Here is a 15117-nt window from a genome sequence, read left to right as displayed (position 1 = left end):
CGCTATTTCGGAGCAGCCTGATGTCCTCCAGTCCTGCACCGCCTCCCTGCCCTGCCCTGCCCGCAGGGAGGGGTGGCCGCGGCCCGCCCTCACCTGCAGGGAGGGGGCGGAAAGCGGGAGGAGGCCGAGCCGGGGTGACCGAGCGGGGCGGGCAGGCAGGGGAGGAAGGAGTGGAGCATCCCACTCCATCTTCTGCGCCGCGGCCGGTGGAGGAGCGGGCATCGTCAGCGACCGTGCTCCCAGGCAGGGTGGGGCGGGACCGAGCCGCTATTAATAGCCGTGTCCGGGCGGGCGGAGGGCAGAGCTGCGGGGACCATGCAGGGGAACGGGCAGCAGGTGGGCAAGCGCCCCGAAGACCACCTGGACGGGAACGGGGCGGCTGACGGCGGGCTGCAGGCTGCGGCTGTGCCCATGCTACCGGCCATGGAGGTGGCTGAGGAGCCGGACAGAGCTCCGGGAGGCAAGAGCAAGGACCCCAACACCTACAAAGTGCTGTCTCTGGTAGGGGCTGGGGCGCCGCGGGGCCGGGCGGGCGGGCGGCCGTGCCCGGTCTGACCGCGCCGCCGGGTGCGCGAAGAGCGGCGCGGCTGGGGCAGGTGTTTCGACCCGCTCCGAGCTTCGGGAGTTGTCGGGGCCTTCAGAGCCTCCCGGCGATGTCGGAAGAGGGAGACTGCCTTCGGCAGCACGGGCTCCTCGGGATGCCCCGGGGAGCAGTGCTGCGGGAATGTTCCTTTCCTCCGGCTTGGGGAGTCGCCTCGGGGCAGGAGCGTGGCACTAGCGTATAGACGGCGACCCACCTGAAAGAGGGATTCGTAACTCTTCACTCGATTTATTTTACTCCTTTGACAGTGCTCAGCGTTGAACACTTCCGAATCTTTTGTGGTGTTAATGGTTGTCCCGTCTTCCATCACGTGGTTTTCACTGCTGTAGGGGGGACACCAGGGAAGACAAAATCAGGTTAAAGTAGAAAAATATGGCTAGAAAAACTAAAAAGGGTTGAAGAGCCTAAAGTACGGAGGAAGTGTAAAAACTTGCCTTTCACTGAGTTTGAGGTACCGTGGGTTGAAAGTTTGTCTCCAAATACTGCTTGGAGACACTTTTGGCCCTTGTTTGGAGGCCACAGTGGCCAAAGCCATTGTTAGCAGATAGGTCACTTTCCCGTTTTAGCCACGCTGCTGTATTATAATTATCTTCCCTGTAGAAATGTGAAAATAAGACCTTCCAGACTGCCTGTAATGATCATTGTGAGGCTAAAATCATTATCAAGGTGAAGGAACTGTGGTGTTCTTGGAAGGAAGCTTTAGTGGAACTACAGCAGACTTTATTACCTGTATGTAAATATATATCTATACCCATAAGTAGTCCTCTTTCAATACATTAAAGCATATGGATCGAGATGGCTTTCCAAATTTACCTATAACTATGTAATCTGGGTTACTGTTTCAAATGAACCATCCACCCATATTATAGTGACTACATGTTGGTCATACTTCCTGACGTAGTGGGTAGTAAATCAGAATGTTATAAGAGAAATACAAAATTTCATGTAAAGGTCTATGGTAGTTCCTATGCAGAATTTTTTTGGGGAACTTTTCTGATGAAAAGTCCCCTTAAATAAAGCTTGTGATTTGTCGCTTGTTTCATTACTTTGTTGTCTTCCGGGCAGGTTAAGATTGGGCCATAAAGGCCATTGTGGTTGGATGGTAAAAACAGCTCAACTTTTCTCAGGCTTAGAAATAGATACTAATAGTGAAAAATAATGATATACTATTCAAAACCTAGTGTTGTTGCTCTGAGCTTTTCAGGCTCTAATACAACAAAATGATTGGAGATACACAGCTACTTAAAGACTGGAGTTGAGCACAAGTTAAAACTTTGCAGGTAGTTTTCTGAATTAAGTTCTTATTTTCCAAACTATGGCCATTGCCTGAGAACTGGCAAAAGAGTCATCCTATGCTGATTAAAGTGTCAGAATGAAATATAGGTCACCTAATAAGAAATAATTTAATACTTATAAATGTAAATGACCATACCATATTCTTTTTGGCGATTGCAAGCATTGAGATAATGTAAACAATTCAGAGAGAACTTGAAAACCTTTCTAAATACTGCAGGGAATACTGAATTGAGTAAGACAAGAATATATTTAACCTAAATGTGTTAGAAAGTGGAAAGCAGGAGTTGGAAATACAAGTTTGTTCTTTCTCACAAGCCAATGCATTTATAAAACAGTGATGATGTTTCAACGTAAGAAACAAGTGACTAGACTTACCTGCGTGCTGTTTATAGTTCCACGTAGTAATGTGGAACTATTAAAGTGTCTAGATGTTGGTAAACCCTCTTTGCCTGCATTTGCCCTAGCTGTATGTGCCATTGCTTCCTTTATTTGGGTAGATAAAAAAAAAAAAAATGTTTTCAGGTAACTTTATGTTGAAATTTTTGTAAAAACTGATGAGTGTATTTCTGCTCATTAGGGAATACTTCAATTACTCTTGTCATTTTTCTGGAAAGCACAGACTGGCCTGCATTCTCCTCTGCCTGTCAGCTGTAGATGTCTGTGCAATTTGTGAACACAACCTCAATGTTCCCAGCATCTCTCCATGAGCCAATCTTACCCTATTACAGAGCAACTGCAGAGTTCCCATGTGCAAAAGGTTATAGTCCCCTTTGCACTCTACAGGTGTGTTTTGTTGGTTGCTCCAGAAGCCTCTGTGTTACATGGCAGTGCTTAGTTGTTAACTGAATGGATGTTGGTTGAGGGAGGGTGTAGGTAGGTAAGGAGGTGGTATAGAATCACTGTCACTTCTAGCAATGCTAGTTGTGGTAGGCATAACTTTAAGTTCAGTGGCAGGTTTTCATACCGTGCAGATCACTCTTCTGTTGCTGTTACATAGGGAGGTTTTAGTGAATGGTGGGACAGGCCTGCAGGAATTTACTAATCCATAGTGCTTCCCTAAGCACCTGAAGCACACTGTTTCATTTACCATCTTGCCAATTTTTTGAGCTCAAACCTTTTTCCATCAAAGTCCAATGAGCTGTCTGTGGTCTCTCCAGACTCGCTCACTGCTGTTGTGTGACTGAGCAGCATGCTGCTGCCCAAGAGCAGCGTAGCCTTTGCTTAGGTTTGAGGTTTCCTATCCCCACTTGCCAGTAACTCTCAGGCATTGCATTTTGGTCTGATTCATTCATTCCGTTAAAATAAAGTTTTCCGTGCCTTTATAACAGCTGAAATGTTGAGAGGAAAGAAAAGTAATAACATAGAGAACATTTCTTTTTTACAGTTTCAGACTTCATTTGTCAGAACTGGAAAGGTCATTTAAACTGACGCTGTGGTTAGAAAAATTTTTAAGGAGTTCTTGCAGCTTGAGAATTCCTGAGTAAAAAAAAAAAAACCAACAACAAAAAAACTACCAAAAAAAATTCAGGTAAGATCCAGACTGAGACATAGAAAGTTACTCTAAAGAGTAACTCAAGCATTTCAGAGTGCATAAAGATAATAAAATGTGAAGTTTTAAAAAATGCTGTGGGAATACACTTAAAATATTTTGTAGGTCTGTAAATATTTTCTTTGTACTTTTTTTCATTAAGGCAGTCCAGTCTTTTTTTTTCCCCTAAGGCTAGTGTTTTATGCATGTCCCAAACACTAAATAGTCTTCTGAAATCTCTTGTTGAATCTGCAATTCACTGAGAGGATAGCTAAACTTCATATAATACCTGTAAATTAAAATAGTTTTATTTAACAGATTGACAGAGCAACTCTTGGTACCTACTCCCAGAAAGCTGCTATGTTTTATTGCTGGTTGCAGATGCAGTGAGAAGCAATCCAGGATATGTGGCTGCACTCCTGTATGTTTAGTTACTTTTTTGTTCGGACAGCTAGTGAACCCTTTATCAACCTGAAAATCAGACTAAAGCAGTGGGTAGGACAAGGTGTTGTAATCATCTACAGAGTGAAAACAGTGAAGCATACCATGATACAGATGACATCCTTAGGAGGCTCTGCACTGATTTCAGTTATCTTTTTATCTGGCAGTGAAAGTTAAGTGTGCTGGGCTATATCCAAGGACTGGTCAACCAAAAGAAGTTTTTTCTTTCCCTATACTAACACTTGTTAGATACCACATCAAATACTGTGTGCAGCCTGGGGCCTTCCACACAGGAAATAAAGGAAAGATCAATTCAACTGGAGGAAATTCAGTGGATTGCCACCAAGGTGGTCTGGGATTGGACCTCATGCCGTGTGAGGAAGAGGGGCTGATAGATCAGGGTTTGTTTAGCCTGGGGAGGAGATGACTTGAGTAAGGACATCTGACAGCAGTTTTATTATACCTTTGAGGATATCATCAAGAAGATGGAACCAGGCTCTGTACTGATATGCACAGTGGGAGTAGGACAGGATAGCAATAAATTGAAATGAGAGGTTCTTACAGGATATGGAGGAGGAGGGCAAAAATCGCTATGAGGATAATGAACCACTGGAATGGACTGCACAGAGGGGTTATGTTGTCTTTGTCCATGGAAATTCTGAATGCTCAACAGCATAAAGCCCTCAGCAGCCAGGTCTGAATTCAGTTTTGACTCAACTATGGGCAGGATATTGAACCGAAAAACCTCTTAAGGTCCTTTATCATATCATAGAATGGTTTGGGTCTGAAGGAACCTTAAAGATCATCTGGTTTCAACCCTTTTATCATGGGTAGGAACACCTTTACCAGACTAGGTTGCTCAAAACCCCATCCTACCTGACCTTGAACACTGTCAGGGATAGGACATCCACAACTTCTCTGGGCCATCTGTTTAAGTGTCTTGTCACCCTCACAATAAAGAATTTCATCTTACTATGTAATCTAAACATGCCTTCTTTTAGTTTAAAGTCATTCTATCACTACGTGACCTTGTAGGAAGGGCATTTTTCTTGCAGGCCCTTTTAGGTACTGGAAGGCTGCTGTAAGGTCTTCCCAGAACCTTTTCTCCTCTAGAGTGAACAACCCCAACTCCCTCTACCTGTCTCAACAGAAGAGGTGATCCAACTCTCTGATTATCTTCATGACTCTCCTCTGGACCTGCTACAGCAGGTCCATGTCCTTCTTATGTTAAGGACCCCAGAACTGCATGCAGTGCTTCAGGTGGGATCTACAAGAGCAGAGTAGAGGGCCAGAACTGCCTCTCTTGACCTGCTGGTCATACTTCTGTTGATACAACTCAGGATGCGGTTTGCCTTCTGAGTTGCAGGTGCACATTGATGGCTCATGTCCAGCTTTTCATTTATGAAAATCCCCAAGTCCTTATTTGCAGGCTGTTCTTAATGAGTCCTTCTCCCAGTCTGTACTCATCTCTGGGATTGTCCTTACGCAGATGTAGCACCTTGCAATTGTTGAACTTCATTAGGTTCTCATCGATCCCCTTCTCAGGCTTATCCAGGTCTCCTTGGATGGCAACCCTTCCTTCTCTTGTGTCAACTGCACTGACTCAGCTTCGTGTTGTCTGCAGACTAGCTGAGAGTGCCAGGTCACTTTGAGCTTCTTCTCATTCCCTAACACCCCCAAGTCTTTCTCATCAGGGCTTCTCTTGATCTAATCTCTGCCCAGCCTGCTGGTTCTGAGATTGTCCTGACCCATGTGCAGGACCTCACACTTGGCCTTTGTATGGGCCTACCTCTCAAGACGGTCCAGGTCCCTCTGGATGGCATCCCTTCCCTTCAGTGTGTTGACCTCATCACACAGCTTGGTGTCCTTGGCAAACCTGCTGAGAGTGCACTCAGACCCACTGTCCATGTCATTGACAAAGATGTTAAACAACGCTGGTTCCAATACAGACTCTGTGGAAGACCACTTCTCACTGGTCTTCACTTAAACATCAAACCCTGGAGCGTAAATCATGAGCGTGACCATCCAGCCAATTCCTTATCCACTGAGTGGTTCTTCTGTCAAATCCACGTCTCTCCAGTTTAGGGAGAAGGAGGTCACACAGAACAGTGCCAAATACTTTGCACAAGTCCTGGTAGATGATATAAGTTGCTGTTCCCTCATCCACCAGCACTGTAACCCCATGGTAGAAGGCCACCATATTTGTCAAGCATGACTTGCCTTTAGTGAAGCCATGTTGACTGTCACTTATCATCTCTGTATTTTCCATGTAGTTTCCAGAAGTATCTGCTCCATGATTCTGTAAATGTGTTTTCAATTGTCTGTTGGTTGCTATGTTAAGCCTAATGTGTGAGATCTAAATTATAAACCTTCATTTGTCATAAATAAATGAGGTAGTCTCAGTTGTCTCAGTTAATATCTATCTGCAGTCAGAGAGAGAGAGTCTGCAGGCAGGAGAGAGTCTAACTATAGAACAGAGACCTGTTTGATGTCAAGATATTCTATGTGAGTCCTGAAAGTTTTTCACCACTTCCTTCTAAAATAACCCATATCTGCTGACTTTCTGCTCATGCAGGAAAAGATGAGTTAGGATGTCAGGACTTTAGAGACAGCTGTAGGTTTGTTTGATTTGTTTTTAATTCCTCCATAGAGATGAAGGTGTGGAAACAACCTCTTCTTACATAGGTATCTGGAAGATTGCATGCCTTTTTGGTAGTTTTCATATTAATCATTTTTCTCCTAAATATGTTTGAAGATGCCCAAACTTTTGTATAGGTTAGTACTTTTTTTTTTTTTTATTTAATGATGCATTTCTGTATTCTTTCTCCAGAAAGAAAAATGCAAAATATGTACTATTTAATACAGTACATTGACAAATTTATCTTACTTTATCTTCTACACCTACTGATGGAAAAGGAAAGATTAGTTAGAGCAAGTGGGAAATTACTTGGTCTTGTTGAGGAGTAATGCATTGGCTCAGACTCTTCAAAAGCTTGTTCTGCTCTCAGGTTCAGGCTCCTGAGAAGGGTGTGATTACTAGGTGAACTATTGCCATTGCTGCTGTGTTGCTGCAATGTGGTCTTGATTTCTGTAGACTGTGTAGAAAGTTGGTTCCAATCGCATGGATTTTCCTTTTTTGCTTATCATTAAGGAATTAATGTAATTTATGTGATGAGAGGAAAGAATGACAGGAAAGTGTTCTTGCCAAAACCTTGTGATTTGGAACACGGTTATTCACTTCAGCCAGCTTTAGTGTGGGTACTTTTATGGGTGGCAGTTCTTAAGCACTGGATTGAAGGACTGATTGTTTTCTGAGTTTGGGAGACCTGGATGCCATGTTCAGTCTTTCCTCTAATCTTTTTTTTGGCCCTCAGCAAATCATTCAATTTCAGCCTTTTCTGTATTGTTTTACTTTGTGTCTTTTTTTTTTTTTTCCCCCATTTTTCAGTAGGGAAAAGTGGTCCTTGCTGAAATTTACCCACTCCTGTGAGAGTGCTGGATTGATCTTAAATGGGATTTGTGTGTTCCAAGAAACACCACACAGTTTAACAGTAATATTAAAGTGACTGACTGTTAGGTGAGTTAATTTTTTTGGCATCCAGCACCCTTTGGTGAAATATGAAGTAAAAAATGACAGTGACAGGATGGCCATATTTTAAATAGACTTTGAGGTGCTTTCAGTTTAGAAATATTAAAACAGTTCTTGGTCAATCTCCAGTATTTTAAAATTTTGTAAGAAAGTATGCCAATGTTTGGAAACAAGAGTTTCTTACAGCTGTCTTTTGTCAGTGTAACAGCTCTCTGGCTCCAGTGGTGACTTGGTTTTAAGTCTGAAGACACAGTAAAAACTGACATTTAACAAAACTTTTTTTATTGCGCTTGCTGTTGATATTGCGTAAATGCATTAATTAGAATGCAATTGTAACTATAAAGCAAAAAGGCATTGTTATTCAATTTAAGCCATCAAAAGAAAGCTTGGGTTTTGGTGAATTTTAAAATCATTGTAACTTCTAATGTTTCTCTTCAGTCAACTCATTTTTCAAGGAAGACTGCACATAATTCTCATTAAACAAAGGTAACTGTAAAAAGGTAACTGTAAACCCACAATTTCTTTATTGTTCTTCAAGTGGGTAACTTCATTCTGGGCAGTGAAGACAAAAATCATAATCTTACTCTGATGCTTGCTTGCACAGAAAAAGTAAAGAAATATTTAGACATTTAACTCTGAAGGGCTTCCAGGGTTAATTTTGTATTCTTGCTTTATTTACACTTCACAGAACTAGTTGGTGTATCCTATCCTAGATGATAGAAGCTAATATGAAGTAAAAAGTCTTGTCCAGAGAAATATTTGCAAGAATTGAGCCTTTCTGTTTGATTGGGCTTTTTAAGTATAGAAAAAAAACCCCAAACTAAAACAACAGCAAACCCAACCAAACAAAAACCAACCCCAACTGAACAACAAAAAAAACCCCCATCTCCCCCAAATTCCACTTTTATAAAAATCTTCACAAAGGGAGAGTAGAGACCACCTTTGTTTATGCCTGTACTCAGAACTCAGTTTAAATTTTTATTGCCAAACTAGGTTGAATTTGGGTGCACAGTCAAAGGGATGATGGTGAATTTACCAAGCACACCTCAGCTCGCTTTAAGTTTAGGTATGGCTTTCTGCACAGACTAAACAATGTGCAGTTTAGGTAATCTTCCTCTTGGAGTGCAGTGCCTGTGTGAGTGCATTTGGCTGCCTGGACTCCAGCTGCAGTGCAAAGCTTGCAACAGGCTGAATTACACCCAGATGGGTGACTGGTTCTTCTCTCAATGCTGTTGGCTAGTTGCCTGCCTGAAAACAACCACACTGTGCCTAGGAATTTAATGTGGAATATCTGCTGATAAGTTAGGCTATAGTGTGCTAGGATCAGCCCTTTGGTCCATTCAGGCAAAACAAAGTGAGTGATTGGGGCTGTGGCTGATGTCATGCTCAGTCTTACTGCTCCAGCATTCAGAGCTCTTCCTCAATTCACGCCTTAGGATTTCTGTTACCGTTCTTTAATTTTGCAGTAATAATCTTCATCTACCTGTCAGGCATCAGATTGAGGGCAGGTCACAGTGAAAGAGAAGGGAAAAACTGTATCCAGTAGTGACAACAAGGCACACACATTGTGTCCTCACAGTCTCATTGTATGTGAGCAAGGTGAGCACAGCAGGTTTGGGGACACTAACCAGGTTCAGCCAATGGTCTAAATTGCCAGATGAGTATATAGTGATGAGACAGATCAAAGTAAAGGAAGGAAGGCAGGCCTGTGAATTAGGGTCTATAGCATGCTTGACCAGGATGGACTTGACTGCTGTGTGACTGTAACACAGTTCAGATGGTTACAGAGATGCAACAGGGTAAAACAAAGGAGAATGACTCTTCTGAGGTTTCCTCTAGCCTTTTGTTAAAGAACTGTCTTCAAGGCTGGTTGGGGTTTCCCAAACAGTTCTATCAATTGCTCAACCACTATTGGAGAACTGGCCCCAAGCACAGGCAGCCAAACTCCTGGGAGAAGGGAGTGTACTCTTGTTCTAAATATACTTCCATGTATTTCTACAAGGATATTTCTACATATCTTGGATACTAAAATAATAAGGAACATGTTAATAATTCAAGTGGATAGGCTTTCTCTAGGTTTAATTATTGACTTAAATTCAGAACAACTTAGTTACTGTCCTAAAACTTAAAATTTCAGACAAGACCAAAGATACAAGAATTATGCAAAACTTCCTTTCAAGTCCTGCTCTTCAAAAATTTTCCTTTGCATCCTTCCACTAATATCAATAGAATTAGAGTGAATTGTTCTGATTCAACTTGATGTGGAAGCTATGTTTCTATTGCTTTCAACTGCAAGAAGGAGCATAGCAAAATAAAGGCTTTGAAAACATGGAAGGTATAAGGAGTTTCTCACATTGGAGACAGTATTAGAAATTATTAAGAAAAAAAAAGAAATATTTGCATTTCTGGAGAAACTCAGGTGAGCACGAATCTTGACCCAGTTGTGCTGTTCAATGGCATAAAGGCAAATCAATGTGTATAAATTCTTTCTAATATGTGGTAGTATTTGGGTACAAGTTTGTGTTAAACGTTGTTTGTTGTTCATAGAATAACAAAAACTATAATGTTGTTATAAACTACTTCAGCAGAAGTCAATAATCAAACCTGGCCATGCATATTTCATTGTGCTGTTTATCTCTGGTAAGTGGGCCAGTTCTTGAATCCTCTTCTGGCTCAGATATGTTTCCATGTTGTGAAGCATCAAAATTTGATAGTCTACCTTTTGTTTTTTGAGGGGCTGTATTCAAAGGGTGCAGAGATAAATAATGGCTTCTTTGTCAGCCCTGCTCTTCATTTTGGGAAAATTGCCAAAGGCCTCAAGGCTGAAGATGTGTTTGCGATTGATATCAGTGTGCTTAGTAAAAACCTGTTGTGAATAACTGAAACAGTGGAACTTGATGATCTTAAAGGTTTTTTTCCAACCCAAATGGTGCTATTAAACCTAATTTGTCCCAACTTCTTCACATACTGCTTTGTGGTTCTGCATTTTTTTGAAAGTCCTTATATTCTTACAGTGTTTTACAGAATTTCTTTGCTTGCTCTTTAAGGCCTCTGTGTCTTTCTGTGGAGGTTAATGTTACTGTCATTATAACAGTAAGAACAGCATGTGCCATGGAAAAATGGAGTTGGATATGGGTTTACTTGGTATATTTGGTGTTATTATGCATACCCAATAGAAGCAGCTCCCTTTTTACACTGTTCTTGTTACAACTCTCATGACAGTACTCTAAACTGAAGCAGCTTTAGCTTTATTCTTGAAAAGGGATTTTTGGAATAGGAAGGGCATGAAGATGGCTCAAGGCCATATTTTCTTATTCAGTTTTGCTTTTATTCATGGGTCAAGTGCAGCTTGTTTGGAAAACAGTTTTTAGTTGGCATAATTACTGACCGTTTCTTCTCCTTCTATGCAACCATGCATTCATATCTGCTTGCCAATCATATGCGATTCATATCACATCTGGATGACACGTGGTGGTCTTTAATCTGTGTTCTTATTCTGCTGTGCTGAGTAAAATAATCATATTTGAAAGTGCAATATTTACTTTCTTGTCATAAGATCAGTTTTCAGTGCTGTTTATCCTTAGGTTTTTACAAAAATCTATTTGGTGATTAAATAGTAGAGTCAGCTACAGACTGTTTTCTGGGAATTTAATTCAAAGTTGTATTTCCCTTTCTTTCTGGCTAGCATACAGTTGCATTTCAGTTTCTCTCTAAATTCTCCCATGTTGTAAAACACGCTGAAAAACACGACAGCTATGATAAAATGTTTGTGCTTTGATAGCAGCTCTTGTGCTAATGACTTCCGGGAGAATATGTATGTATACAGTTGAGCAAGTAGCAAATAAGGAAAGTATTTTAGATTCCTACTGTCAGATGCTAACTCTGTTCTGTCTTTTTGTATCTTTTTTTCTTTTTCCCACAAAACCAGATGCTTGAATAATTTTGGAAGGTATTTAGAGAGCTATAGTATGATGATGTCTTCTGTTGATAGTTCTCTACTGAGTGAAGAGTTACCACTTTTTGGTAAGCTCTGTGAAGGCTTTTTATAATATCTTACAGTGGCTCGATCTACCTTTAAAAGATTCTTGTCCTTTGAATGACCTTAGGTTGCAGTAGTATATAATAATAGTCTTGAGAACATTAAATAGAAAGAATAAGAGTAGACTTTCTGTGTGCTGCTTTGAGAAGGAAAACAATAATGCCTATACATTTTTAGAGTAAATTGTTTTTGCTCTGAAAAGGTTTTGGGTGTAAGCTCTCTTGGGCTTTTTCATCCACTGACTTCAGAATAATTTAGTCACCTTTAGTGTTTTAGGACAGCGATGACCATAGAGCCTCAGCAGCTCTCCTCCTGCAGACCTCTAGGTGTGGAATGTGGATAAACAGAAACAAGTCTTTAAAGATCATAAAAATATTTATAAATGTGGAAAGAAGATGGAAGTGGTGCAAAAAGGAGGTGAGGAGGTGGTCCACTTGGTTCAGTGCTGGTAACTTGTTTTTTAGGTGATTTACTTAAGTATGTAGCAGAGCTGGTTGAGTAAAGTATTTGCCTCCTTTTAGTTTAGTGAACTTCATTAAGTATCTGTGGCTTTTGAATAAAACCGAGCTGTTGGCAGGGGGGTTATGCTTGTTTAAAATTAATTTTTACAAGCATAAGTGTTCCACTGTCCCTGGCAAATGTAGGTAAGGGTTTTTTTCCCTTTATACAGTATGCTTTCTGCATTCTTAACAGTGCTCTTTTAGAGACAGAAGGTGACCCTTTTTTGCTTGAAATTCATTATTTGTTACTACATTCTTTACACTTTTGAAGCTTAAATTCTTTTTCAAAGAATTTCAGTGTTAAGGTCCAGGTCATTAGTCATCTATTCTAGGGGCACAAAACAGTGAAAACATAGTATGCCTTTCACTGATCCCAGTGGTTTTGGAAAATTCCATGGGTTTTTGTAATTACTGGCATTACAGATCCAGTCTAGACATCCTCCCTTCATGGATAGATGTGGCACAACTGTGAGAACCAATCATGGAGATTAGACTTGAAAACCATTACTTTGCATTTTCTTTGATAATTGCATAGCTGTTAATGGATGTGTGTTAAACCTTGGAGTGGCAAGTTTTGTTGGTCGTGGAATACCAGGGATGAAGAAAGGGAGATGGAAAGCAACTGAGCACATGGCAGGCAGAGTGAGAATAATCAAAACTGAAAACAACTTAATTCAGAATGCGTATTCCTAACTAAAAGAAGTATCAGCGTATTCTTTGCCAGAGAAAATACAGAATAGAAGAGGGGAGTGGGGGAGATGGACAGAGCTAAAGAAGAGCAACAAGAAAGGCAGTAAAAAAAAGTAAAATATAGTAGCAGAAGAAAGGGGACAGTAGCTAAGGCTGGTGAGAGATTTCTTGATAGGTCACTAAGACCTGTAGAGTTGATTGGTCTCTTTGGGATGTGGTGTATACAGCCTGCCTGCCCTTCTGCCCGCACCCTGAAATCACTGCTGAGAAATTCTATTCAGCTTCAGTTCTAGAGATGAGTGACGGAAATGATTCTCCTCTCTAACCATATTATCATATTTCCATCTACCCAGCTCAAAATAAAAGGCTTTTGAAATAAAAGGCTTTTAAAATGTTTTCAGGATTGCAGTTTTCCAGATGCTCAACCACCTATTCTCAACCACTATAATGTTTACAAAGCAAAGCTTTTATTTCTTCCTCCCACGTAAAGGAAGCAGTGAAGGGACAGAGATTCATCCCTAGATGACAATGTTTTAGTGATTCCAAAACAAACTTGCTAAAAATTATTTTTAAAACAAAAAGGACACTTTCTTCTCTGCAGTTGTTACTGTGTTGTTTTAAAACCTTTTCTCACATACTATATTAAAATTGAATCTGACATTTTGTCCTAGCAGTCTCTCAAGAAACAGATCATAAGTTCATTTTCTACTTTTGTGTATTATAACACCAGGTTCTTTAATTTTATTGACCTTCCTACTAAATGTTGGATTCCTATATTCCTTCTTAATTGCACCTTTTTCTTGCTTTCTCTTTTGAGCAGAAGAATATGGATGAGAGAGAAAGAACAAGTAAGATTTTCTCCTTTTGTTTAAAAAAGACAGATTAAACCTTCAAGGCAGGTGTTAGGATGATAGTGTGGTAGTAACTAGAGACTTGAATTTGGTGCTTGCAGCAGAATGCTGCAGGATGTTAAACAAAGTTCTTGCAAACAAGAATGCATGCAGCTAGTTCTCTCTATATATTTTGAAAAAATATGTAATCTTTACACAGCAGACTACAGCATCCCAAACCTGAGCTACCTGTATGTAAAAGAGTTCAGGTAAAATTCGTAATCTACCTGCTGCAGTGAGGTCCCATATAGAATCACAGAACGGTTTGGGTTGGAAGGGACCTCAGAGATCGTCTAGTTCCAGTCCCCCTGCTGTGGGCAGGGACTCCTTCCACTAGACCAGGTTGCTCAAAGGCCTGTCCAACTTGGCCTGGAGCACTTCCAGGGATGGTAAAACCACAATTCTGTGGACAACAGAGATGTTGCAACACAGAAAGAAATAAAGTAAATTGGTTTGGGCTGCAGCAGTGAGATGTTTTTTCTGTATCTAGGCAGCCTTTACAATTATTTTGAATATTCCTCATCATCTGCAGAGCTGACAATAGGTCAGCTACTAGTGTAACACCTCTTGCTGTGCCTAGGTAGGACTACTGCTACTGTTGACCAGTATTAAGTGCTCCTCATTGCTCCAGCAGAACATTTGTCATTTGTGTGGATAATCGTGTGACTGAAGTCATTCAGGCTCAAAATAAAGCTTCAATTCAAGGCCTTAAACACTAAGCTGCAATTGCATGGTATAGTCTGCTGGATTAGAGTTGGCTGTCCTAGAACATTGTCAAATGTTTTACCGCTAAGCTTCCCGTTTGTGTAAAACTTCCTCATTAAGCATTGAAGAAAGAAAGAAAAAAGAGAGGGAAGCTTTAGTGTTTTGCAGTAAGATATCTTTAGGACTAAAATTTAAGCTATTGGGACTACTGCTAAGAAAAAAAGATTTTAATGTAGTGAGTCAATAGAGTTTCAAAATCTTCATTTATTACATTTATTGCATTTAGTATTGCATTTTGTAGCATTTCCTACCCAAAACAGCACTCATGTGCCTCAGTGAACATAATCCTCTTGTTTTTGCTTATTAGAATTATGTTCATAGAAGTGTAAAACTGAAAATCTGGAATACAACACACAACTGTGATTTTGTAACATTTGGTGCCAAAATCTTGGGAATTGTTTGTGAGAAATTGTGTGAGGTTTTACCAGTTTTATGTTGAGAAGTATTATTGCTATCACTTTGGAGTTGGCTTTATTTAGATTTTATTTTTACATTAATTTGGTGTCATGATTAAATTCCTGCATTAATGACACTGAAACTCCATAAAGGAATATTAATTGTCCATTTAACGGCACTGCAATGTGCCCACCATACAAGGATGCCTTAGGTGGCTTAAGTCCAATAGACCATGTAGCTATTTGAAGATATGGGAATAAAGCTGTTATAGACAGAGTAGTTGTGGGGTTTTTTTGTTTTAAAGCATGTCTGTGCTTACATGTCAGAGGACAATCTACTCCTTGATTTTAGTACCAGGTCGTGGTGGGAGCAGAGAAGCAAT

The 15117-nt window shown here is 40.5% G+C and overlaps 1 protein-coding gene across 2 annotated transcripts in view; it reads left to right on the top strand.

The window, feature by feature from the left end:
* Positions 1 to 315: 315 nt before the first annotated feature.
* LOC126640674 (ectonucleotide pyrophosphatase/phosphodiesterase family member 1-like) overlaps positions 316 to 15117 on the top strand; it is a 53951-nt gene continuing 39149 nt past the window's right edge. Inside the window, exon 1 of one of the 2 annotated variants that reach the window (XM_050316664.1) lies at positions 316 to 501. In XM_050316664.1, coding sequence (XP_050172621.1) covers positions 316 to 501 — 186 coding nt within the window. Of the gene's footprint in view, positions 502 to 11844; positions 11912 to 15117 lie in introns of those variants that run through there. The other variant, XM_050316666.1, reaches the window with a different exon arrangement.

This window comes from Myiozetetes cayanensis, unplaced genomic scaffold, assembly GCF_022539395.1.
Source record: "Myiozetetes cayanensis isolate MyiCay16 unplaced genomic scaffold, myiCay2020 scf2-11, whole genome shotgun sequence".
NCBI lineage: Eukaryota > Metazoa > Chordata > Aves > Passeriformes > Tyrannidae > Myiozetetes > Myiozetetes cayanensis.
This window is presented reverse-complemented; position numbering and strand designations above follow the sequence as displayed.